This window comes from Aspergillus thermomutatus (assembly GCF_002237265.1).
Source record: "Aspergillus thermomutatus strain HMR AF 39 chromosome Unknown NODE_18, whole genome shotgun sequence".
NCBI classification, from domain to species: Eukaryota; Fungi; Ascomycota; class Eurotiomycetes; order Eurotiales; family Aspergillaceae; genus Aspergillus; species Aspergillus thermomutatus.
Window position 1 is genome coordinate 146,550 of NW_020798066.1, and position 25,536 is coordinate 172,085.

Sequence of the window (25,536 nt, forward strand, 5' to 3'; positions counted from 1 at the left end):
CAATTGACCAATGTGACTTTACGACGTGTTTCTACACTGAACAGTCGATCCCCTGTCCTGCGCTATTGATCACTGAAGCCTGGAAAGTGAAGGCTGTCATCAAGTACCTGACCGTGGGCTGCAGCAGGACGAGTGTAGAAGCGAATCAGGATTCCAGGCGAAGCCATGACTCGATAACTACAATGAATAGTGACGTCGCCTCACAGGACAAGTCCGTTCAGGAGCTGCCCATGGCTTCTATAGCCCGAACACGAAAGAAAGGTGCAGCAAGTTGTATCACTTGCGACACTGCTATTGGGACGGATCGAGATTAATCTCCGACCGGGCAATGACCGGCAAAATTATTGCCGTAAATAGCCGTTTCATTCCACCGTCGAAATCACAACATCCGCGGTGTGGAATAGATAATGGCTATTATCGCACTGGTTGGTTCGATATAGATACTTTCGGTGACGGTCGTGCCAGCTCACCAGTCATACTTCGAAGGCGCTCAGGGCTGATTTTCGTGATCTCCCTCATCCGGTTGGCCATACTAAACTTAAATGCTTGGTCTCTTTTCAAATCCACAAGAGTGATAGTGAAACAGAGGAGACAAGCGAAAGGAAATTGGACAAAGGATGGTTAGATGGGACCAGAAAGAGGCCATCGAAATCGCTGCTCCACTGTGGAAAAATAAGGCTCACCCGCCTTATCCAGCCTCCAGACCTTCCGCAAGATTACAATCCTTGATGATCAAGATCAAGATAAGCAACGTTTGTCTCTCAACGAATCAAAGTGTCCCGAACAATGTCTTCCCACTAATTGCGTGCTGCGGTTCCTTTTTCTCCTTTTCTTTCTATCGCTAATTCTAACCCCTCATCGTGCTGGAAGCGGGAATTGCAGAGAGTCCGGTTCTCATCGGATGCAGAAGGACTAAGATGGCGCATGTCAATCAACCCCTCTTTGACTGCAGCCTGCAAGTATCGCTACCACCTCTCCTGCCTGTTTCTACTTTTCTAGAAGCCCGCTAGAGGCGCCGCTTGGTTGCATCGTGCCCCTTGATTAGCTTTTTACCCCAGGTCCGAGATAGGTTGGCCGGCCGTGGCGGCGCAGAAACCACCTTCCAGCGGAGTCTATTTCGTCAAGGGCCAGCAAGCTAACACCATTCCATTCCCCTAGCCCATCATGGCCTGTTAAAAAGGCAATTGTCTCGCTCCACATATCCAAGCTCCTTATGATGTGCGCTGGTTCTTCGTCTTTTGGATTCGCACACCTGTCTGTTCCCTCTCCACCTTTTAGTCATTGTTATTGTTGATTGCGGGTCGATCAGTACCCAATAATTGATGCCATGACGCGCACCACTTCCGCTGAAGATGTCAAATTTGAGATTCCCACGTGGGAGAACAAGAACGTTGATGTCGGTGACGGCAGCGGCCGGCCAGAATCCAGTGCTAGCGGCGACACAATTCGTCCAAAAGGTCGCATACGACGATCAATGACGGCCTGTAACACCTGTCGCAAGTTGAAGACCCGGTGCGATTTGGACCCACGTGGTCATGCTTGCCGCCGCTGTCTCTCATTGAGGTTCGTACGATACGAATTCTACATTGCAGGATACGAGATGTTCATACCCTGAAAATCTCTCTTGCTTCGATTGGCCCGCTGGGAGCGAAGTTGACTAAACATGCTTCCCTCGCAGGATAGAGTGCAAGCTACCTGAGACAGCCGAGCGCTTTCAAGATAATGCTTCAATGTGGTCGGATGCAACGGCAGCTATTCCGTCCATTGAAGAGCGCCTCAACTCGCTGGAACGAAGTATGACAGAAATGACCAGCATGATGCGACAGATGGTGGAGCGGTCGCCCAGTGTCTCTGGCAGCTCTGTATCCCTGTTGACAAGGAGTGGTACCACCGACGAGACCGCTTCGATTGAAGGAAGTCAGTCGTCTTCCTTCGCTCCTAGACCTATCCGCCTCATTCAGGACCTTCAGTCCGACTTCATGGGAGAGGCAAATGTCCTACCTGCATATTCCAGGTCACTCGGTGACCCTTTCAGCAAGGGAATCATCGACCCTAAATTATCTCAGAAATTAATTCAATTGTGTGCCACCCCCTTCTCGTCTGATTTTGATCTGTCTTAAGAACTCCACGCTAATCTACTTATCCCAAAGGTTTGTTGATCATTTTGGGACCTGGATCTCGATCGACAATTCGTCCGATATTCACCATGAATTGAGGGCTACAGATCCGCTGCTCTATAGTACAGCTTGTCTGCTAGCATCTCGCTACGTTCCCGGTATACCATCATCAGTAATCCATGCTATGTATCTTCAGATACGACATGCAGCAGTCAACGTCCTCTGGAACACTCCACCCCTCAAGCATGAAACACTTCAGGCTCTTACTCTTCTTGCCTTATGGCCAACAGCAGTACAAAAGGAAACTCCCATGGATAGTTGGTTGCTGAGCGGGATCTCAATCAACCATGCTATCATTTCCTTTGAATTTCTTAACCATGCTCCTGCTGAGCTTATTGTAGACAATGACATGGTTGCGAAACTACGGTTGTGGAATGCTTTATGCCTGACTCAGTTACAGTATGTGTTCGTCATATTCGAGATTTTACGCATATTTGCTAAGAGAACCTTCTAGGTCTGCAATTGGAAACGCTCGTCCCTTTCACATACAGCAGAGGTACCTCGAGCATTGTCCACGACTTCTTGAGCATCCAGCTGCTACATTTGAAGATGGAAAAATTGTGGCGGAGATTCAGTTATATCTGATCGCGCTAAAACTGCAGAATCTCAGCCATCGTATGCGGCTGGGCGACTTCGAATATGAGGAAATCGAACGCTGGAAGATGGAGTGGGCACATCTCTTAAGTAAGTAAATGAAAGGTTGATCAGACGTCATAGGAAGTGGACTAATGACAGGGCAGCTGGCGAGCCACACTCGACACTAGAGCTTAGCCTTTGGTATTGCCAACTGCTACTCTATCGAACCGCAATGAGATTCCATTGGGAGTCCGAACCCCTCATCTCAGAAATCCTCCGTAATTCGCGCCTCATCCTCTCAAAATTCCTGTTGGTGCGCTTTTCAAACGCGCTCGCCTTCCCAGACCAGATATACTACATTGTGGGCTACGCAGCCCTGAATCTCTGCGACTTCAACCCCATAGATCCGCTTATCGACCAGGTCCAAACCTTCCTGCTTCATTTGTCACCGAACGAAGATCACATCGCCTACCGCTTCTCATATACCATCGCAGAGCTCAAGCGGCGTTGCGCTGCAGGTCCTAACCCCGATAGTGCAGTCAAAGGTGCCTTCGGGGATGCTCGGAAACTGAGCATGGGGCAGCAGATACAATTCATGAATCCCCTGATGGATACCATAATGGGAGAGTACGGTGGCTTGGAGCATCTCTTGCCCGAAGTTCCTCCGCACTCCTTGCCCGATATGCTCACCAGTGTAGCCGGTGAGCTGCAAGCGTTTCGTACAGCGATCCTTTGACATTGCCAATCGTATATGGGATTCTTGCAGGTATTGAGATTAATATGAAAACGCCTCATGTGCGAAAAGGCCGCCCGTACAGCGCGGCACTAATGTGTCTTGTATCTTCTTTCCGAAGCATGAAGCAGGCTTCACCTCCCGAGGTCAGGCGATTTTCAAACAATGTTATTGATCCAACTTTGGCCATTTCAATCTTATACTCGACTCTGGCTTTTTCGAACGCTAGTTTTAATCAGGTGTAGTCATAGGTGTCTTGAGAACTTGATTGCTCGAGTCTCGATCCTCCGTTGGACGAGGCAATGACTAGGAGTCTTCAGGTTGCAGTTGCCATGGTCCGAGTGCTCTTTTGAATGCCAAACATGGCATGCGAACATCTGTATCTCAATCGTAAGGGCGCATAGTCCTACAATGAGCCCCGAGCGCCACTCGGCATCCCTCAAACTCAAAGTCAATTAAGATACGTCTTGTCTTTCTGCGATATATATTCAATAGTAGCTGTACTAGAGACAGATTGGTCGATATGAAAAAGAGCTGCCATGCAATTGATGATTTATATATAGTTGAACAGACATATATAATGATGCTAAGACAGGTCAAGTAGAAAGAATTCAATCCCAGTGAAAGTCCTCAGAGAAACCGCATCGCCCTTTGTTCGATGCGCTGCTGCTCAAGTACAAATTTTACTTCCGTTCAGCCCAGCTGTCGGGTAAAACACCCGGGGCAAGCCACTAGCCATGGCAACGGGGACCTTCCCATCTGAGTCTACTGTCACCGTGGCGCAGGAGTAGATCTCAGTCAGTTGTTGTCCGGCCGCATAGCCGGTTCCGCTCAGGGAGAGCGTGTACGAACTTCCAGAAGCACCGAGGTTCGAGAGGACGGTGACGACTTGCGCTCCGTCAGTGCCTTTCCGCATGGCGATGGTGGAGGTATCTTGGTAGATGGGGTTATTCTGTGGTCTGGGTTAGCTTGGGCTTGGTTGCGTGTGGTGGTTTCGGAAGTGAGTGCTGTGTACCTTATAAGTCACGTATTTCGGGTCCTTGCTAATGGCGTGATTCCGGATGGCGTTTGTTGCCGCGATGTGCTTGTATAGCTCGCCGGTGGTCGAGTAGCCGGATAGCCAGACTGCCTCGCGGTTTGCGGGATCTGCACCGCCGCGGTAATGCTGCTCCTGGCCGGCGTAGATGATTGGGATTCCATCAGAGAGAATGGTGAAAGCTGCGGCGTTTTTGGCGAGAGCCATGTCGGCGGTATACCTACGGGCTCATCAGAACGCTGGAGTGGCGGAGAGTCTGGGAAGAAACTTACGATGCGAACCGGGGATTATCGTGATTCTCCACGAACGTGCCCAACAAGGTTGAATCGGCGCACTCTGACTTGACCCTGTTGACCATATTGTAGAGGTCGCTCATGCTGCCACTTGTGGATTGGAAAGCTCTCAGAAGCGGATAGTACCTGCTCCAGTCAGATGCGCGGCGATGCACAGGTCTATATGCGTATGCCACTCACAAAGGGTAATTCAGCACCCCGTCCAGGACCTTTTGGTAGGGGCAAGTATACGCAGGATCTCCATCAAATATCTCCCCGATGCAGTAGACGCCCGCGGCGTCATTGTATCCCCGCCAGAAGTCTTTCTGGACATGCTTCACGGTGTCAATTCGTAGGCCGTCAACTGTAGCATGTCGGTCAATACTTGTCTTGTGCAGATACCGAGAGTGCGTACTTACTGGAATAATTGGACACTAAAGAGCCCACCCAATCGTACCAAATCTTTTGGACATCCGAGTTTGTAGTCTTAAGATCCGGTAAAGGAACCACATTGTCTCCCAACCAGCAATCTTCCACGTTTGTCTGATTATCGTAGTTGCTGATGAAGCAGAAGGGATGGAAGTAGGTCTGAGAATTGAAAGGGTGGAAAACACTATAGTCGACCGAATTGCCTGCACCGGCATATCCCTGTTTCAATCAGCAAGCAGTACATTCAAGGGCTGAACCCAACGAACCATGTGATTAGCAACAACGTCGACCATGAGATACATGCCCCTGTCGTGAAGAGCAGATGCCAGGGCTTTCAGGTCGTCAGCGGTCCCATAGTTGGTATTGACCGAATAACTTTCCGAGTCAGTAGGAACTGATACCAGTATGTAAGGGTGAGTTGATGCTCACATGTCTTGCTGCCAGTACCCGTGGTATGCAGTGCCATCCGATGTATCCTGGGGAAGTTGTTCGGTGACTGGAGTTATCCAGACCGCCGTAAAGCCCATTCCTTGTATATAATCGAGCTATATTGACCCAAATCAGTCATTGTTATACTCGCAAATTCCACGCTAGTTAGAGAACGCTTGCTGACTTGTTTGATGATGCCTTGCCAAGTACCACCACAATATTCCTGTTTCAAGTGTCAGTGCACCATGGCATGTGAAGGGAGACTCGGGATAGCTGACTCGAGCACTAGTATCACACGAGGCTGTCGTGGAACCGTCAGTCCGTGCAAATCGATCCGTGAGTAAGAAATAGATGGACTGAGATCGCCATTGCGCTGGAGTGGCCGCGAAAGCTGTCCCAGCAAGGCAAGAGAGAATCAACGATGACCAGCTTATAGGCATGCTGACCGTGCCGTACACTGAACAAGTCCGTAATCTTGTCTCTTGTCTCGACGGCTAAGAGCCAGGTAGGGAACTCCCTGGAGAGGCTTTTATAACCCTGAAACGAAGATGAAGCAGGATATCAGCGGACAATGGATCACCATCTCGGATCGTTAACAATCAAGAAACCCCCAAGGAATAACCTCAGAAGCGGGCGAGACTACCATTAAGGATTGAAGCAAATCCCCTGCGAATTTCCGCCCCTGGTCATTCAGCACGAGGATCTGCCGGTCGGTATTCAGTTTGCGGACTATTACATCGCCCTTGCAGCTTCGATAGAGGAAGATCAACATCTTCGTTGAAAGATAGAAGCTGATTCGACGCCACATATGGAAAATTGACCGATCGCATTTGGCACCGATAGGCTGATGCGGGGAAGAAAAGATGGTTGATGCAGGCAGGCAGGGGCATCAGGTGGTTGGTCTCTGGCTCTCTTCCTGTCTTGCAGTGTCACAGGCTCACAGCTGAGGTTCTCGTCCCATTTCCCTTTCTTCCCCTCCATCACCACCACCGTGATCCACTCAAGGCACTTCGTCGATCAAAGCATGTGAAAGCTGTGCATCCGGGTCATTCTTCGTCTTCCTTGAGGAAATAAAGATGAAACACCGCGTCCGAGCGAAATGACGATGAGGCAGTTCCTGACGATCGCCATAGGCGTCTTGACCACTGTCAGCGCTCTCTCGGACCCCGCTCAGATTGTGATTCCGGCAATAATAACACCTCAAACGACGGATCCTTTGGAGTCATGGTTAGCGGCAGAAACTCCGTATGCCCTTGATGGTGTGTTGAACAATATCGGACCGAACGGGGCCAAGGCGACTGGCGCTGGTTCTGGCATCGTCATCGCTAGTCCTAGTAGAAGCAATCCGGACTGTGAGTGGTTATTTTCTCCGGATCATCATAATTTTTTCATTCACTGCAACGCTCCAGGCTGACATTTGGTTGAGACTACTATACCTGGACTCGAGATGCCGCTCTCACTGTCAAATACCTCGTTGATTCTTTTGCCGCTGATAACGACCCTGCACTCCAAAGAATCATAGAGAATTATATAGACTCCCAGGCGCACTTGCAGACCATCCCTAACCTTTCTGGACGTCTTTCAAGCGGAGGCCTGGGGGAACCCAAGTTGAGGGTGGATGGATCGGCATTCCGCGGCTCCTGGGGCCGTCCACAGAGGGATGGGCCCGCGCTGAGAGCAACAACATTGATATCCTACGCAAACTGGATGATTGTATGTTTTTGCTGTCTTCGGTGAAGATTGAACTTCCTAACTTCGAATCTTTCAACAGGGTAATGGCCAATTCTCTACGGTTGAGTCAAGCGTCTGGCCAATCATTCAGAATGATCTTTCCTATGTGACGGAGTTTTGGAACTCCTCTACTTTTGGTATGTTTCTTAGACACGAGGGGATGATTCACTGACCAGATTCAAAAGATCTTTGGGAGGAAGTCCGCGGCTCCTCATTTTTCACCACGGCAGTCCAGTATCAAGCCCTTAGCCAGGGTGCTGCCCTTGCCCAAAGGCTTGGTAAACCCTGTTCAAACTGTCAGTCACAGGCACCGCAAGTCCTCTGTTTCCTGCAGACTTACTGGACTGGCTCGTCCATATTGGCCAATCTGGGTAGTGATCGGTCCGGGAAAGATGCCAATTCCATACTAGGTATCATACAAACTTTTGACCCCAACGCGGGCTGCGACGAAGAGACGTTCCAACCATGTTCTGATCGGGCGCTTGCAAGCCACAAAGAAGTTGTAGATTCCTTCCGCTCGCTCTATGCGATCAATGCAGACATCCCTTGGGGCCAATCTGTAGCCGTGGGTCGGTACCCAGAGGACGTCTATCAAGGTGGACACCCCTGGTATCTGTGCACTTTGGCTGCAGCTGAGCAGCTATACGATGCACTTTACCAGTGGGAGAGTTTGGGATCCCTCACCGTTACAAACATAAGTCTTGCGTTCTTCCAAGATCTGTACCAATCAGCTACAGTTGGAACCTACGCGAAGGACACCAGCACATTTGCCTCTATAACTGCAGCAGTTAGGGCTTACGCAGATGGATTTCTCCGCCTCGTGGTAAGGGTCACCCACTACCAATTTTTGGCAGAGCCGTATCAAGTACTAACATAACCACACAGCAAAAATACACACCACCGAACGGCGCCCTCGCAGAACAATTCTCGCGCTACGACGGCTCTCCCGTCTCAGCGCAAGACCTCACTTGGTCATACACCTCCTTTCTCACTGCAATTCAGGCCCGAAGATATGCTCTCAATCCTCGCGCATCACAAATCCAATATCTCCCCTCAAACAGGACCACTGCCCTCCCCCAAGTCTGCTCCCCTTCCTTCGCACGAGGGCCCTACCGCCCCGTTAAACATATCAAGTGGCCCAGTCCAGAGTGCATTTCCCCCCCGCGTACCGTAGCAGTTCGGTTCAATATCTTGGCAACCACCGTTATTGGCGAGGACATCTTCCTCGTTGATTCTATCCCCGCGCTGGGCGAGTGGGATGCTTGGAATCAGGCGTTGACGTTGAATGCGAATGAGTACTCGAGCATCACGCCCTTGTGGTACGGGACCGTGATTTTGGATGCTGGGGAAGAGTTTCAATTCAAATTCATTCGGAAGAGAGTTGGGGATGGCAAGGTTATCTGGGAACAGGGTCAGAATCGAGCATTTGTGGTGCCAAACGAGTGTGATGTTACCAATGCCACTATCAATGCCGTGTGGAGATGGTGATGTTCAATCCATTATATATATAATGACCATAGATCCTATGGAGCTTTTTCGGCTACTGCGCGACTTACACATAAATTTCCTGTCTCGGGTTACGGCTTACGATAGTATTTCGTAGTGTGTCCACAGATGAGCTGGGAGTTACGGTAATGCTTCGGCCATATCAATCTGGGTAGCTGTATGATCAATAATTTATTCCTCACTCGACAACGTATGATCCGTAGAAGAACTACCACTTCAGAACCCAATCCTCGGTCCAGGCGCCATGGGGCGTCATGTTTTGCAGTCCATTCACAGACAGCACCTTGGATGTGGCATTATAGTGCACCGAGCTAGGGTGGACTTTGCGGTCGTTGAACGTCACAGCGGAAGGCTTCGCGGCCACACCGAGGACAGTCACCTTATCCAGGCGATTCTTCTCCTTCCAGGCACCCTTAGCCGAGACCTTGATGCTCGAGCTGGCAGCCTGGAACTTGACGTCGAGAGTGGAGGACGGGTTGACACTGCTTCCGTCGTCGAGGTACAGCGAGCCAGAGGCAGTCTGGTTGCTGCTCAGAGCGGCGAGTAGCGACCAGGGAGTGTTACGGGCGTCTCTGGTCGTGAGGGCGGGTTCCTGCATGGGCAGGATGCTGCCTCCACGGACGAAGACGGGGATGTGGCCCAACGGAGCTGGGATGGTGGTGTTGACGCCGGGTTTGGCGTCAACGGCCGTCTGGGTGTACCAGTCGTACCAGATTTCGCCCTTGCTGACACCTGGGAACACACCCTTGACGGTGTCGGTGAGGGGCTCGAGGACGGGGACGACCATGATGGAAGGGCCGACCATGAACTGGGTGTCGACGGCGGCGAGGGAGGGATCAGTAGGGAACTCCCAGGCGAGAGCCCGCATGACGGTGGAGCCGGTGGTGTGGGCCTGCTGGAAGAGGGTGTAGAAGTAAGGCAGGATGGAATAGCGGATCTTCATGGCGGCCTTGGCGGCTTTGGTAACAGAGGCCCATCGGTAGGGCTCCTGGGGGATGGCCGCGAGGACATTGTGGTTGCGGTAGAAGGGGAAGAAGGCCGATAGCTGCATCCACCGGCTGCAGAGCTCCTCATCAGTGTTACCGTTGAAACCGCAGGTGTCTACGCCGAACATGGGAACACCGAACAGCGAGAATGACAACCCCTGCGAGATGGACAGGAACATGGAGCCCCATTTGGAGTTGTTATCACCGCCCCAGTGACCGGCCCACTTTCCCGAGCCTGCAAAGGTAGACCGACCGATGATGAAGGGTCGCTTCTCAGTGAAGACTTGGCGTAGCCCGTAGTAGGTAGCATTGAGTATCTGGTGACCCCACAGACTGTGAACATCGTATTCCTGGACACCGTCCACATGGGTGGAGTTGGGAGAAATGGCGTGAACGGCGAGGTCATGGCCCGTCTGAACATGGTTGATCACATAAGGAGGGTAGTTGACGTCACGGACGCCCGGAGTGGGCGTTGTCCGCAGATACGATGTCGAAGTCGAAGTCGACGTAGTGCCGGTTTGGGTGGCAGCAGCAGCGGAAGCCTGACTGGCAGAGGCCGCGGAGGCAGAGGCAGCTTCGGTAGAGTTCGTCACGTTGAAGGCCTCGGGATAATCGTAGCCGATATTGCCAGGTTCACCAGGAAGCTGGAATGGTGGGTGAACAGGGTTCAGGTGTAGCATTCCTGTTCCACAGCTGCCGACGCAGAAAGAGGAGACTTCACTCATATCAATCCAGATGCCATCAAACGCAACCTTCTTCCACCAGGTGACAAGTTCGTTGGCCCAGTAGTCAAATGCCTTGGGGTTGTGCCAATCGGGGAAGACAGTAAAGCCAGGCCACACCGCACCAATGTAGAGGCTGCCATCGGGGTTCTTGATGAAAACGTCATCCTTTGCCCCTCGAGTATAAGGCTCGTACCTAAAAATCCGATTTTTCGTAAGAAATTGACCATTTAACAAGTGGATAAGGTGACAAGGACTTACGCATCCGATGCATTGTCAGGGTTGGGAATATAGATGGCCGAGTCAACGATAGGAACGTAGTGACGTCCCGACTTGTGCAGTCTGTCCAGAAATTCCTCGCCTTCATCGTAGGGGAACCGTTCGGGATCGTTCTCAAAGTCACGGTAACCAAGCATGTAATCGATGTCGCTCCTGGAGGGGATGTGAGTAAAAGAAAATGGGAAGCATGTATAGACGCGGAAATCAGACTGACCAAATGTATTCCAGAGGAATCTCAAATCGCTCAAAGTTGTTGACCACTTCCTCGAGCTGAGACCAATTCCGGTAGCCCCAGCGGCATTGGTGGTATCCAAAGGCACTGTACTGCTGCATTGCAGGAAGTCCAATAGTGGAGAGCTGGTAGCTCTTTGTGACGTCCGCCTGGGTGGGACCCGAGTAGAAAGTCAAATCGATGCTACCACCAATCGTGCGCCAAGTGATGTTGCGGGGTTGCAGGAGAACTTCCTGACCATGAGAGTTTCTCAAAAAGACACCGTGAGAGAACGATTCATAATCCTCCGACATGTCCGTCTCGTCAGTGTTGACAAGCGAGTAGGACCCATTTGCGGCTTTGGTATAGTATCTGGTGTCGAGATAGAACGGGTGCTGTCCATAGATGTTGCTGGAGGGGTGATTGTGAGCTTCTCGACTTTGTTCATTAGGTTTCAGCCATGGTCAGCGACATACCTGTCAATCGGGTCTCCCACATCCGCTGCATAGGTCGTTAGGGTCGCGTTTCTCAAAAGCCGCAGCTGGGCCATGCGCTCCCCCAAACCGTACAGGTTGTAACCGTCGGGCAAAGAAGAGACGAACTCGATGAACTGGTTCTCAAAGACCAAGACAGAGCCCTTGGTATCGAAGAGGACGTCTCCGGTAGTCTTGCGAATCACCATGAGGTTGAAAGAAGGTTCATTGGACCACTTCACATCAAAGTCACTTTCAGAGGCGGACACGCCAGAGCCTTGCGTCCGGGGCACCAAGTCTTCCGAGAGGAGGTACCAAGAAGCGTTGGAGGCATCCACATGGGTGGGAACAATTTGGATGTTCAGGCGGTCCTGGGCCAGGAAATCCACCGTCAGAGATAACGAATCGACGTCTGTCCCGTACACATTGCATGGTTTGCCCGCGAGCTGCAGGCTGGCGGTGAAACCTTGGGATGTCTGCTGCACATTTGAGGCTTTGTAGCCCGGACAGACAGACTGCGCGTCAACAGCAAGAGGGTCGTCGATGTTGGCGATCAATTGAGCACCATTGTCAATAGAAGATGGCAAGGTGTATTGCGCGTGTGCTGAGGTTGCGGACGTGCTAGGCGCAAGCGAATGGCTTGCGCCATAGGCTGCGGGGAGGAGCCAAGCACTGGCGACGAGGCCCACGAGGCTGGCCATGGTGAAAGTCTCAGGGAAGCAGGACCAAACCGTGCTGTTGCTGATAGAAAGAAAATTAAAGGCCATGCCGGTGAGGGATCATCGTCTTTATATCATTGCCAGGTACAGAGGATATGGTCGAGGGCGAATTCCTGTCTTTGAGACGGAGCCCCACCTACATTACTGCTGTGCGTGGTATGTTGACCTGAAAGTAGAGACTCTGAGAAGATGCTGGGATACTGATGAATTACTCCGTCAAATGTCCGAGCAGAGATCCGCAAAGAATACCCCAGAATTGGAAGCTGGGAGTCTGGGACGGGGAAAAAGCTCCATCGCCAAAAGACAGACCTCCACAGCTTCCTAATCTGGCTGTGTTGCTTGTCCACTCTAGCTCATGCGGGGATGCGGGAATGCTGCTCTATTGGATTGGCGGGAGAAAGCTTATGCATGAGGAGAAGGGCGCAAGGGACCGGGAGCCGGAAGAACATAGCTCCGAGTCTGGTGTTCCGCACGCCAGCAGTTGATACCATGATGTTACAGTGTATATTACAGCCGATGTTCAAAGGTACAATACAACAAAAATTACATGTCGGGCCGAAGAGAGGACGGGACCATCTGCAGCACCAAGTCAAGTCAACCCACAGCGGCCGGAGCCAGGCCAAGAAGTTAAGTTCGAAATTAGTTCGGCAGCCTTTGCCACGCTCTTAAATTTAATCATCATAAAGTACCTAGGTATGTCCAACACAAAAAAAAAATAAATTCCCTCAGGCTTAACCCTCTGGAACCAGGTTGCAGAACAGGGAAAAGACCCTGATTGGTGACAATGGCCTTCTCCTGAACATCCCCGCTCACTGATCATCTGATACCACGGCCATGATTGGCTCTGAACCCGACAAATTCCCGAGGCAGCTGGACTTGGAAATAGGTATCTGGATAATGTTGGTTAATGTTGCATACAAATCATTGATAATATATCCTACTTGGATCACTCGGTGAGGATGTGAGGCTGGCGTTGTCTGATCGTACAATGGATTGACTTCAGTATAACTTTTCTTGTAGCTTGCTCGTGTTCAAGCCCGTCCGCAGCGACCTTTGACGATGGATGTTCTCATATCTGACTGGGGGAGCGACCAAAAAGCTCGAGAGTGAGGGAAGCACACTCCTGATGGCAACCAGCTGGAGGAAGCATCCCATGATTCCGTAGTCCGGCAAGTCATCAACTAGCAACGGTAGAGGACACCAGCATTGCATTTGCTCGTCATCTCATGCTTGTCCTCGGCTTCCCGAACCCATCTTTGAGGTGTACGTCAGTATGCTTCGCCTCGGCGAAGTGGAACAAAGCGAACAAACGCCAGTCGATTGGTCTCTTGTGTTGCTGAGGCACTACTTTACTCTGGTTGCATCGATGTCAACTCGACATATGGCAACTAGGATACCTAGCGAATAGCCATAGATGCCCCTAAACTAGGAGACATCATCATAACATATGATGGTATGACTCTTATACCCGCTGCCTACCTGCTACTTCTAAGGGTCATTGCACAAAATAACGCATCCACAACACCACGTCTACTTCTCCAGGTGGTCTCTAGTCTCTAGACTATGCTGGCGCCAGCCCTTTCAATCAACCCTCTTAGTCTGTCTACTACATGGTCCGTACTCCATACTCCCTTGGTTGTAATTTTGTCGTAGGTGCCGGCGAGATCCGGGGGTGATGTCAAAATCAAAATAAAGCCTGTGGAGACGAAGGGTTTCTTGTAGACTCTCCCACAAAAAGCCTTGCCATAGGAAATACTCCACTGTCCAGCTGGTTCTTGATCACTCTCTTCCAACCATCCACTCCGCACATGAAATGCTGGAAGCCACACCTCGCGTAGAAGTTAGTAAGTTTGAAGAGCCATTTAGATATGAACCACCTCCGAAGCCACAGAGAGACAGGAATCATTCGGCTCCAACTCTCTTTTTCCTCCGTATCTCCCAAAATAAGTTGAGATCCTGTTCCATGAAGATTCTAGTGAAGTCTTAATGGATGATGAGGATAACGCGGGGTCATACCGTATAGAGGCACCCAGCACCTAGGCTTAATAATAGGAGTAATAATAGGAGTTACCATAATACCATGTGTTACAGTAAACCCTTACAGTCTGACGATGTAGCTGACCTGATCTAGCCCAGAAAGGTACCTGGTACCAAATTATGTGTAATGGCCATAGTAAATGAATACAAACTTACAATACAACCATACATCCATTACAGATTTCTGTGCCCTGATCTCTGCCTTCTTAGTACGTACCTGCATAGAACTGTGAATAGTAGGTGGTATTGCAGTCAAAGGGCTCTAAACAGGCTTCATTTTGCTCCTCGCTTCTCCCCGCTTCTTCCCCAGATTTTTTTTTTTTGTCCCTTTTTATAATGTACTTTCTCTCCTTGAACTTATTTTTCTCTTCGACCTCGAGATCTGTTTGTTGACTTTCATGTCGGCTGGTCATGGTTGTTGTATTCATGACTGAATTCTACATGTGACCGTCATCGTCTTATGAGAAGCAATCTACAATGACCTCAAGGCATTGAAAATTTTGTGGTCATTCAAGGTTGTGTTCATAATATCTACTTCTTGACTTTACATACTATATCCTTCACTTTTTTCTGAGAGAGTTGCTTGTATCTGCGTCTTTGGCAATGGACTCACCCAGTGATACCCCTGCGAAATCTGAACAGAAACCGTTCAAGCAAGCCTGCGACAACTGTAGGCGTCGAAAGATCAAGTGCTCGAGAGAGCTCCCATGCGACAAGTGCTCCCGGCTCCTCCTTTCCTGCTCCTACAGCGATGTTCTGCGCCGGAAGGGCCCCAAGTTCCGGACTCTCTATCCCCTAGCTCCTATACATCCGCTCATTTCACGGCCTCGAGATGCCTTGCATTATGACATCCGACAGCATCCTCTGGACAAGGAGCTCCTTCCAGAGGCGGCAGGTTACCCCATAGGAGCCTCTCCCACGTCTCCTCCTTTTTCAGTGGTGGATGCCCAGTTCAACTCCCAGGAGTTCCTGGACTCATTTACACGACTCCCGCCTCCAGAACTGGTCTCATCCCCTGACTCGACCAACTCCATGTCTGACTCAGGAACCGGCCAGTTCTCTCATTTTTCGAGACGTCTCTCGTCACCTGTTCTGCTGGCACATGTGAACGTCTATTTCAAGTACCTCTTTCCCATCATGCCAGTGGTACGGAAGGAGGAAATACAGGCGGACTGCCAGCAGCTGGAAAGACTCTCTTCACGGAGGTATGCTTTTCTGGCTTCGTTGTGTGCCGCAACTCATATCCAGCTCAAGTTTGATGGTGCCATGGCAGTCTCTGACGCCTCTGCCTTCAACAACGAGGGACAGTACACGATGTCAGGGGAAGAGTTGCTCGCCGAGGCTGTACGGGCAAGGAAGGAGTGTGATCCAGTGGACGAAGTCGGCATCGAGAGTCTCTTGACTTCATTCTTCCTGTTTGCCTGCTATAGCAATCTCGACAAACAGGAACAAGCGTGGTTCTACCTATGCCAAGCTACATCCATGATTTTCACTCTAGGCCTGCATCGGGAGTTGACCTACTCAGAATTCAGCCCCGAAGAAGCAGAGGAAAAAAGGCGTGTCTACTGGCTGCTCTTCATCACAGAGAGGTGAGTTTACCTGCATCTGACAGGAAGTGCTGCTTGAAAGCCGAATCTGACACTTTTGTTTGTTTCAGGGGCTACGCGTTGCAGCAAGCGAAACCGGTCATGTTACGCAACTCCATCCATAAACCGCAAGTCCTCTGCTCGGACGATCCCATTCTGACCTACGGCTTCATCAATCTAATCAACATCTTCGAGAAATTGACTCCCAACCTCTACGACTGGGTCTCCGTCGGTGGCGGGGATGGCTTCTTCGAGATGCCTCCCATATCCTCCATCCAGTCCAGTCTCTGCAAACCCATGTCGCTAGACGGGGTAGTAGAAATCCAAAGAGTCGACATCCTCGTCACACAGCAGTGGCTGCAGGCGATGATGTGGAAGCTCTCCATGGCGCACGCCACGCAGCCCGGGTCGCGAGACGACGCCGTCCTTCCATTCCACCTCCCACTCCTGGTAGGAAAAGCCGTGATGAACGTCATCGAGGCTGCATCCCAGGGATCTGTCGATGCCCATGGGATTACCATGGTGAGTCTCTTCTCAACTCCGCCTCCTGATGCTACCCCCGAACAACCCCCCCACTGACTGACTTGCCTTTCTTTCCAGGAACAAAAACTCTTCGACGTAGGCATGGCCGTCGCAGACGTTACCCGCTCCCTCGGCTCGAAAGCCTCCCACCATCTCGCCGAATTGTCCATCGACCCCCACAAACTCCTCTGGGGCCTCCTCAGCACCCTCTCCCGCATCCGCGGCTCCCCCTCATACCTCTTCCCCACCCTCCTAGATCGCTCAAAGAGCATCCTCGGCCTCGACTGCTCCATCAACATGAGCAATTTCCTCCCCCTCATCACCGCGCCTCCCCCGGGCCCCGCGCCCTCCTGGCGCAACGGCCAACCGCACCACCAAAGCCAGAATAGATGGAACCTGCTTACGACCGCAGAGACAAAGGCAGAGGAACCGGACCGTGTCCCTGTACCTCCTTCTGCATCGCACATCCCATCCCCCATGACATTTCACGATACCCATCTCCTCCGGCGCGGCACGGTCATTGATTACGAACTAGAGAAACGGATGTAGATACGGATACCAGGCGTTGTGGTCTGCATTTTTTGGGCCTCGCGCTCAACTGACTTCGATGTATATCCTTACGTTGAGTTACCTGTACATATGTTTGTTTGTATGACTCGGCGATCGCAAAGCTCGCCGTCATCATGGTTGGATAATAGGTTTACAAGTGTACACACATTAGACATATTCGCTAGCACTAGCTCTCAGCTGCTATCGACCCAGCGTGCCCCTGACTCGAAGATAATCCCCATTCTCAGCGAGAATTCAGTAAACATATGCGATGAGATCTAACGTTCGATGAGCGGGATGTATCTACATCTCCAATCATGCATAGACAGGGGTATAACTATTGCCGGATTGTTATCATGATGAAAATCTCTTCAGCTTGGCAGAAGTTTATATCGCTATCGACCTACGCCTACCAAGAATTGTATAAAACTGCGGTGGCACACACACATTATCGGCCATCATGGCTGGAGTCAAACCACCGGGGATGCCTCCGCTACCATCCACTGCATATGCATAGCATTCCTATAGACTATGGAATTCGCTGTGTATCCTAAATTTGCCTTCTCAATCCAAACTAGAGTATAGTGCTCAAGAAATATATACCTGGAGGCAACTAATGTCAGGATCTATGAAGCGTTGATATGCCTGTGGGAATGCCTGTTGCGGACCATGGTATAAGAGCACGGTGTGTGTACATGTGGCAGTTGTGCCATAGCCATGGCGTTCTTTCCACTCAGACTGATTCATTGAAAGCGGATTACATTCATGGGATATATTATGGCCATACGATATAACTAAGACTGAGAACAAGACCTGAGAGTAAGAATGGGTATATTGCATAACATTATGAAACCTGTTAGCAAGAAAGAAGCCACCCTCAAATCTATAACAGATGATTAAACATTGGTAAAGGTGGGTGCAGTGGTCTCAAAGTCTATGGACAGCGTGAAAGAATTATGTACGTGAAAACATGCCAGGCATGAAAGCGTCGTTTAGAATAGCCATCGCGTAGGCTGATAGCGAAGAATGGACAGTATCCACACAGGGAGTGTACCGAAGCCATCTCACTGTGAGAAAAACGTCTCAACTATGCCGTCTTCCAGATCAACTCGATGATCTGATCACCGTTCTCGGCGTCGCGGTGGACGTACCATTGGCGCACATGGTTGCCAAAGAACGCCGAGTCCTCGAGAATATAGCTGAATTTGCCCATATCCTTGGGCCTGAGAGGACCAAGCGCATGCATGAACGACTCGTCGACGGCTCCATTGTCGCCAACCCACGAGACCTCCATGGTCTTATCGTCCAAATCGATCTCGGTGCTGTATTTGGCGATGGAGAAGCCATTGGTAAGTGTCCAGCCGTCTGAAAACTGCCACTGTCGCAGAAAACACTTATCCCCGCAGAGATTCGTGATGATGCTGAGTTTAGCCATGTCGGCCTGGAACCATGACTTCCAGTGATGCACGGACAGCGGTGGTTCGCGCCCGGACTCGAAGAACCCCGACACGTCGGCTCTCATGTCGAGTTGCCGCAGCCGATGATCAACCGTGAGCTTCGTGCTCGTGTGCTGGTATATGCAGAGGGAGATTCTGCGGTCCCCCGTGTGAGGCATGGCTTGACAGGCTTCGAAGACGTCGTGGTTGCTCAATTCCAGCACCAGGGGACGAGACAGGAAGACGCCCGCGCCGCCGAATCCCATCATGCCGAAAATGCCAATCTGCGAAACACTCTCCGATAAACCTCCAATGTACATGGGTTTCGTGGCGTCGTACTCGGCAAGCGCATCCACCAAGGCCGCCATGGACGGGAAAAAAGTGTCGTCGTCAATCACACAGGCCCAGCGCGTCCGCGGCCGCATGTTCTTCGCCAGATGCGCGACCAATGAGAAGTATCGAGTCTGATACTCCTCGTCCGACTGTGTTACGAACAGGTTGATCCCCAGGCTATCGGCCTTGGCTTGGACTTCCTCCACTCGTTCATCCGGTTCAATCAAGGCGAAAATACGAGTGCGCGTGTAACCAGCCCAGTGGGTGAAGGCGTCCAACGAGTCGTTCAACCGTTCCAACGTCGTAGCAACGCCAAAGTCAATATGCGAGGCATCCACATTCCCAGGTGACGGAGGCACCTGCACTGTAACCGGGGGGGTAATGTAGCAATCGTCCTGCGACGGCAGATCCAGCTTGCGAGCCCCATCACTCGAGGATTGCTGCTGAAGTAAGGGGATATTAAGCCGTTGCCGGACGGGCAAGTCCGACTCCGAGGAACGAGCGGCGATCATTTCACGCCGTTCATACTGAGAGAGTTTCCGAATATCCAGACGGCGAAGAACGTCGAAGTCGGGTTCGCACTTGACGTCCGAGGTGATGGTGATATTCTGTATAACTTCTGTTGCCGGTTCAACGGGTTTATACTCGACGCGGGGCCACAGTTCATAAGAAAAACCAGCAACGAGAAGCAGCGCGACAGAAAAGCGCAGGACCCTTCTTTTCCACATCCATGATGCGCCCATTGCCGGCCTTGGCTTCTCCTCGAATTTCGACAACATTGACTTTGTCTTATATGCGGTTCGCTTTCCCTCGCTTAATCTAAGCTCGGATTGAAAGCGACGATGGAGACAGAAACCGAATTACCGTGTCGAAAATATCATGAGCATCTCGACCGACTGCGAAAAAAACTGGATGGAGTTGGCGGACGCGGACTAAGGGAGGTCAATATAGAGCCCCTCCGATGATAGGAAGATAGCGAAGGGACACTAATCCGATCAGGAGACCGCAGCCGGGTCTAGACCTTGAAACTAAAATCAAGGGCCAGGGGGAAAACGACAGAAGGAGGTGGCAAGTAAGAAAGGAAGAAAGAAAGGACAGACCTTAAGAAAAGAGGGAAAGGAGAGGAGAGGCAAAAAGGAAATCCGCCTCCAGTTTCCGGATAAATAGGAGGCGTGATACAATGTGCCTGGGGCCTCAACCACGGATGGTGGGATGCTGCAATGCATACTGCAAAACCCGTCATGGAGCGCAAAGAGACGAATGGGCGTTTCCAGTTGGCAGGGAAAGTGGGCCGGTGGACTCGGGATCAGCGACCGCGTCCCTTGATCATGGCCTTTTTGATCCCTAAGTTCACGTCTCGTGGTTCATACTACGCGTTCATTCTCCTCATCCATTCGTCATCTTGACTCTATCTATGGTGATGATGCATTCGTCGACTACCTCATCTGTCTTCACTCCACAGTCCATTCTTGGTTTTCAGTAGGAATACCGGAAGCGTAAGCAGACTATGGAGTAGTATCTATCTTTTTGAAAAGGACAAGGTACCACATAGATGGTAGTGTCTCAACCCTATCGTCTCTTGGCCCTGTCAGTTTATTTCAATATCCTATCTATTATTGGAACAAACCTGTCATCCCAGGATCTATCTAGTATCTGTAAAGTAGATTGAGAACGAAGAATTGAAGGCAACTGGCAAAGATGACTCGATTGGGTCATTGGAGAAGGGGGTTCAAGCGATCATCACCACCACAATTCAATTATCAAAGCAAAAGCAATGACGCGCCATCCAGCAGATCGCTTATGAATTGACAGTTTCATGACCAAGAGTCCAAGACATCCAAGCAATAAGCATGCATATGGAAATCAATGCTCAAAACAGCGAGTGGAGACACGGGATGACGACGAGTTCTTGGCAGTCATGGTATCGAGTGTCACTGCACCTTTTTTGCTGAATGTTATTTCCATTCTCTGCTCGCCTAGTTCTCATCAACGATATATGGACGTCCGTGTATAATCGAGATGCAATGTGCCTCAGGTGATCGTGGGAATCGGGAGAGCTTCAGGTGAGTATGGATGATCGACCGCCCCGCCGATAAGAATAGCCAACCTGACACTGGTAGGTCCAAGATATAGCACTAGAATTCATAGAAACATGAATAACTGACCATATTGATGGCATTGAAGCACATCAATGTTGATTTTCAGGAAAGATCAATGCAGCATGTGTAGATCTTTCGGCCGAGAGATAGCTTCTGGTAAGGAGTCGCAGTCGGGTTTTTGCAGTATTGCGAGATAGCCACATAAGTCTGTCATAAGCTTCAGTATTCAAGCTGTCGATGATCCCACTGACATTCAGCAGCTACGTTTAAAGAGAAAATGAGTAAGTAGTTTTGAGAGGATAACCTTCCTCACCGTCCGCGGCCAATTGCATCTGGCTGTATTCGAAGGGAGAGATAGAGTCGCTTCTGTCAACCAACCAGGATCTGGGTAGATGATGCCCATGTACCAGCGATACCTTTCTCAGTGTATCAACGACGTCTCTCCTGCTAGAAAATGCTGATAGAGATCTTGGTGAAGTGCCATCACTTTGGCTGAAGAAGTAGAAGCGGGCTTAGTCATGCCCAGTGTGCACTGGAGAGGCTACGGTAGCCCACAATCACCATAAATGCAAATTCCCAAATAAGGAAATATCTGTCTTCCGCACACTGTGGCATGTGGAGGATTCGAGCCAGAACCCCGGATTTTCCAGTTCGCATCCAAAATCAAAGACAAACCAGGCATAACGGCGGAATTGCATCTGGAGGACTTCACCAACAATAACCGAACTCCGCAGCACCCATCTCTCGTGCTGGTATCTTCCAACTGCAGCTCCAATCACACCCCCGCCGCCATGGCCACTCAGTCATTGAGCTCGTTGCTGCAACGAGCCTCCATTGACGATCATGAAGAGATGCTCCGCTCCGCCAATGCAGCGCTGGCAAGGTCCAAATCGGATATCCATGCCCAACATGTCAAGGTGGTGGCCCTTTTGAAACTTGACCGTTACGAGGACTGCCTGCGTGTGTTTGAAGAAAGCGGAGATGCGTTGAAGAAGAAGGCTGCCTTGGAATACGCATATGCCCTCTACAAGCACGGTCAGCCCGATGAGGCGATCAATGTTGTCTCCCGTCTGACTGGTGGAAGAGGCGCCGACCATCTGGAGGCTCAAGCTGTATGTCTTTTTTCTTCTCCCCCGAGAACAGCGCATGAGACGCCGGACGCGGCTTACAATGAATTTCCCTATGTCTAGAGCTATCGCGCCGAGAAGTTTCGCCGGACAGCTGAGCTTTATGAGGAATTGGCCAAGGACAAGGCATCGTTGGGTAATGAAGAGAACGACCTCCGGATCAATTCGTGGGCCGCGGATGCGCAATTGCAGTGGAAAGGATACCCCGAGTTCGTACGACATGCTCGGCCAACAAGAGACGATCTGGAAGCGTTTGAGACTGTATATAATGCGGCATGTCTGAGCATCGCCAAGGGGGATTTTGCGCAGGGTGAAATGCTGCTGAAACGGGCGAAAGGTTTGGGACCGATGGCACGCCGGTCCGATTGACGAGCAGGCACTAACAATCTTGCAGAACTCTGTCGAACCTCGGAAGACCTCACCCCGGAGGACAGGGCTGCTGAGCTGCTCCCCATTTCGGTGCAGCAGCTGTATGTTCTACTCCGCCAAGGCAAGTCTGAGGAGGCTGAGTCGCTGCTCAAGGAGATTTCAGTAGATGAGTACGTGAACCCAATTGGCTCATTGCACCGCAATTCAAAACTTACCTCGATATAGTATCCCCGAGCTTTCCACAAAGAAGATTGCCCAACACAACGTCACCCTCGTTCAAGACACCGCCGCCAATCCCTTTGCTCTTTACAAAGCCTTGCATCAGACACCCGACTCCACCGACAACGATAAGCTCTTTGACTATCAGAGTAATGTGATGATGGGCAATTCTCACGCAGCGGATCTTCTAGTGCAGAAGTACGACGGCATCATCCGCTCCGCATCAAAAGTACTGTCCAAAGCAGCCTGTCCCTCGCTCGACGCTAGGACCAACCTGCTCTCGGTCTACAGCGCAGCCGCACACGCACAAGGCCAAACCGGGCACAAGGCCTTGAAAGCCATCCTCCCAGTCTTGGAGAGACGGCCCAAGGATATTGGTCTGGTCCTGACTGCCGTTCAGCTCTACGTCAATGCAGGCAATACTACTTCCGCCATCAACACGCTGGAGAAACTGCTCCAGAACCTTGATGAGTCCATCGCCGAGCAGGACAAGGATATTCGCTTCAGCCCCGGCCTCCTTACGGTGCTGGTCTCCCTGTACAAGCTTGAAGGCCGGATGGTTCAAATCCGGTCAGAGTTAGCCAAGGCAGCGGGCCACTGGCGAAACCGCGCGGAAGCCCCCGTACCCCTCCTCCGCGCCGCAGCGGCGTCGTTACTACACTCCTCCGACCACGCAGACCTAACCCTATCAGGAGAACTGTTCAAGGGCCTGTATCAAAACAACAACGGCGACCGTTTCGCAGTGGCCGGCTACGTCGCCTCGCAGGCCACCCTTGACTACGCCAAGGTCGAGTCGCAGCTCGAAAGCCTCCCGCCCGTCGAGGATCTGATCGCAGACATTGATATTGCCACCCTGGAGCAAGCGGGCATCTCTCCTTCTTCGGCGACAGCCGCCGCCGCGGCCGCTGCAATTGCCGGCGCGAGGAAGAGGACTGCAGCGGAGAACCAGACCCGCGCGACGAAACGGGTCAGGAAGTCGCGTCTTCCTAAGGATTACGATCCTAGCAAGACTCCGGATCCGGAGCGGTGGTTACCGCTCCGCGACCGGTCTACGTATCGGCCCAAGGGGCGGAAGGGCAAGCAGCGCGCTGCTGAGAGGATGCAGGGTGGTGTTGTCAATGAGAAGGCGGAGGAGTCGCCGGCTACGACACAGCCAAAAGCCCAAGGTGGAGGCGCCAGTTCGAAGAAGAAGAAGAAGGGAAAGCGGTAGGCGCATGTTGCATTGAGCGTTTATGAGAGATGCCCTGCATGGGAGCGATCCAGACTATGGTGCATTGTGGCTTGAGAGAAGCATGTATAGATGACCTTCACCTTTCCTAAGCGATCTTCAACCTGCTGTATTGATACTCAAGGGGAAACCGAAACATATTCAAGAATTGAAAACAGAATATCCCAGCCCAGCCAGTCCGAGATTATAAACGGCTCTGGCATGAAAATAAGTCAGCTGAAGTGACCTCGGCAAACTCACTTATCCAAAATACAAGTCGATGAATTCCAGCTTTCAAGTCCCCACCACCCAAAAAGCTTCTAGCCAAGAGGGGTGCGAATGGTCCCGCACTGCCGGTCATACTGCTCGAACATCATCCGGAACAACTTTAAATCCTGGAGGCCATCTACAGCCGTCGTCTTGGCCGGCTTCCCATCCACGAGGAACGCATACAGCGTCCTCAATTCTTCCCGATACCCATCCTCCCAGGTACTCACACTCTCCGTCTTCCTGAGCTCGCCTTGACCATCCATCTCCTCCACCACCACCCACAACAGCTGGCCCCGCGCATACGGAAGCTCGTAGTAGATGCTCACGGTCTTCGTACGGCCGTAGATGGCCAGGTGCGCATCACACCGCGGCACGGAGTCAGTACCCGTCTCATACACCAGGGTAAACGGGTGTCCGCCCCTCGCCGCAGTATCCGTGTAGTGGAAAATCGCCGAGTAGAACGGATCGTTCACCGAGATCGTCGAGATCGTATCCGGCACGCCGAGCGTATCCCGCATTAGACCCAGATCATGACACCCCAATGATGCGAGGAACTGGCACAGCGCGACGCGGTCCTGGCTTAGCTCTTGTCCGCTGAAAACTTCCTCCAGAAGTCTCTGCAGCAGATGCGCGTCGTCTGTTCCCGCTCCGTTGCTACTGCTGCTGCTGCTGCACGTCTTGGTTACCGTCCGTTTCTGGGACGTCGTGGCTGAATGCGCTGTGTGCGGGCCTGCGATGTTCCGACACCGAGCGTAGTAGATGCGGTCAAGGCTTGCGACTTCTTTCTTGAACACGTCCTCGAAGCAGGGTACGTAGCGGCGCGCGCAGGCGACGAAGACCTTCGCTCCTTTGGGGGCGTGCTTCTCGGCCGCGATGATGCGTTTGGTGCTTCTGATGCTGAGGCTTACAGGGGTCTCGACCATGACATGTTTGCCAGCTTCGAGGGCGGCGATGGTGTAGGTCTCGTGGTACTCGTTAGGGAGGAAGTTGAGGATGAGGTCGACGGTGGGATCGTGGATAACATCGTCGATTGAAGTAGTAGTTCGGGGGGGATCCGTATTGTTGTAGCCGCTGGCTGTGCTGTGAAGGACTGCGACTTTGAAGTTTTCATCCAGCGCTTGTAGGGCAGGGAAGTAGATGGCCTGAACTGCTTCACTGTCTGCGCCGAGGATCCCTACTCGGAGGACTGTTTGGGTCATTTCTGCAAGCTGTCAGGGCCGGATTGTCCGCTGTATTAGAGCGCGGTCGAGATCACCTTCGAGTGTACTTGAATGCTTCTTATGTAGTTAGGAAGCTATCCTGACAGGAGCTGTCCATTGGAAGGAAACGACTCGAGATCATATCTATGGGAGAGAAGGGACACCGTTCCACAAATATGTCTGGAGCAAGGGATCCGTTTTATTGAAAATCTTAGACGGAAGGGTCAAAAGATTACCTACATAGGAGATGATGAAAGGGAGTCAGTCCTGCATTCTCCCTTCCTTAAACCTCCCTTGTCAATTG

General features: G+C 51.4%; 8 protein-coding genes across 8 annotated transcripts; 4 read left to right on the forward strand and 4 right to left on the reverse strand.

Moving 5' to 3' along the window:
• Nucleotides 1-1,327: 1,327 nt before the first annotated feature.
• Nucleotides 1,328-3,489, forward strand: CDV56_109113 (Zn(II)2Cys6 transcription factor domain-containing protein; the record flags this gene model as incomplete). The annotated part of the gene is made up of 5 exons (XM_026762732.1): nt 1,328-1,563; nt 1,679-2,080; nt 2,151-2,576; nt 2,632-2,861; nt 2,918-3,489. 5 exons carry the CDS (start codon nt 1,328-1,330, stop codon nt 3,487-3,489), a joined length of 1,866 nt encoding a protein of 621 aa, XP_026617757.1.
• A 667-nt stretch (nt 3,490-4,156) lies between these two features.
• On the reverse strand, nt 4,157-5,750 carry CDV56_109142 (alpha-amylase; the record flags this gene model as incomplete). Its single annotated transcript, XM_026762761.1, has 7 exons — nt 4,157-4,438; nt 4,502-4,742; nt 4,795-4,941; nt 4,996-5,158; nt 5,214-5,442; nt 5,490-5,598; nt 5,653-5,750. The coding sequence occupies 7 exons, from the start codon at nt 5,748-5,750 to the stop codon at nt 4,157-4,159; spliced, it is 1,269 nt and encodes a 422-aa protein (XP_026617758.1).
• Nucleotides 5,751-6,751: 1,001 nt separating this feature from the next.
• On the forward strand, nt 6,752-8,871 carry CDV56_109169 (putative glucoamylase/glucan 1,4-alpha-glucosidase; the record flags this gene model as incomplete). The annotated part of the gene is made up of 5 exons (XM_026762788.1): nt 6,752-7,004; nt 7,079-7,365; nt 7,424-7,520; nt 7,569-8,206; nt 8,269-8,871. 5 exons carry the CDS (start codon nt 6,752-6,754, stop codon nt 8,869-8,871), a joined length of 1,878 nt encoding a protein of 625 aa, XP_026617759.1.
• Nucleotides 8,872-9,097: 226 nt separating this feature from the next.
• CDV56_109192 (glycoside hydrolase family 31 protein) lies at nt 9,098-12,261 on the reverse strand (the record flags this gene model as incomplete). The annotated part of the gene is made up of 4 exons (XM_026762811.1): nt 9,098-10,793; nt 10,859-11,029; nt 11,091-11,498; nt 11,564-12,261. The coding sequence occupies 4 exons, from the start codon at nt 12,259-12,261 to the stop codon at nt 9,098-9,100; spliced, it is 2,973 nt and encodes a 990-aa protein (XP_026617760.1).
• Nucleotides 12,262-14,919: 2,658 nt separating this feature from the next.
• On the forward strand, nt 14,920-16,973 carry CDV56_109252 (putative C6 transcription factor (AmyR); the record flags this gene model as incomplete). Its single annotated transcript, XM_026762871.1, has 3 exons — nt 14,920-15,905; nt 15,974-16,424; nt 16,503-16,973. 3 exons carry the CDS (start codon nt 14,920-14,922, stop codon nt 16,971-16,973), a joined length of 1,908 nt encoding a protein of 635 aa, XP_026617761.1.
• Nucleotides 16,974-18,060: 1,087 nt separating this feature from the next.
• Nucleotides 18,061-19,521, reverse strand: CDV56_109282 (glycosyltransferase family 31 protein; the record flags this gene model as incomplete). The annotated part of the gene is made up of 1 exon (XM_026762901.1): nt 18,061-19,521. The coding sequence occupies one exon, from the start codon at nt 19,519-19,521 to the stop codon at nt 18,061-18,063; it is 1,461 nt and encodes a 486-aa protein (XP_026617762.1).
• Nucleotides 19,522-21,632: 2,111 nt separating this feature from the next.
• CDV56_109316 (signal recognition particle subunit SRP72) lies at nt 21,633-23,766 on the forward strand (the record flags this gene model as incomplete). Its single annotated transcript, XM_026762935.1, has 4 exons — nt 21,633-21,953; nt 22,032-22,305; nt 22,363-22,507; nt 22,563-23,766. 4 exons carry the CDS (start codon nt 21,633-21,635, stop codon nt 23,764-23,766), a joined length of 1,944 nt encoding a protein of 647 aa, XP_026617763.1.
• A 317-nt stretch (nt 23,767-24,083) lies between these two features.
• Nucleotides 24,084-25,232, reverse strand: CDV56_109338 (Gfo/Idh/MocA family oxidoreductase; the record flags this gene model as incomplete). Its single annotated transcript, XM_026762957.1, has 1 exon — nt 24,084-25,232. One exon carries the CDS (start codon nt 25,230-25,232, stop codon nt 24,084-24,086), a length of 1,149 nt encoding a protein of 382 aa, XP_026617764.1.
• Between the last annotated feature and the right edge of the window lie 304 nt (nt 25,233-25,536).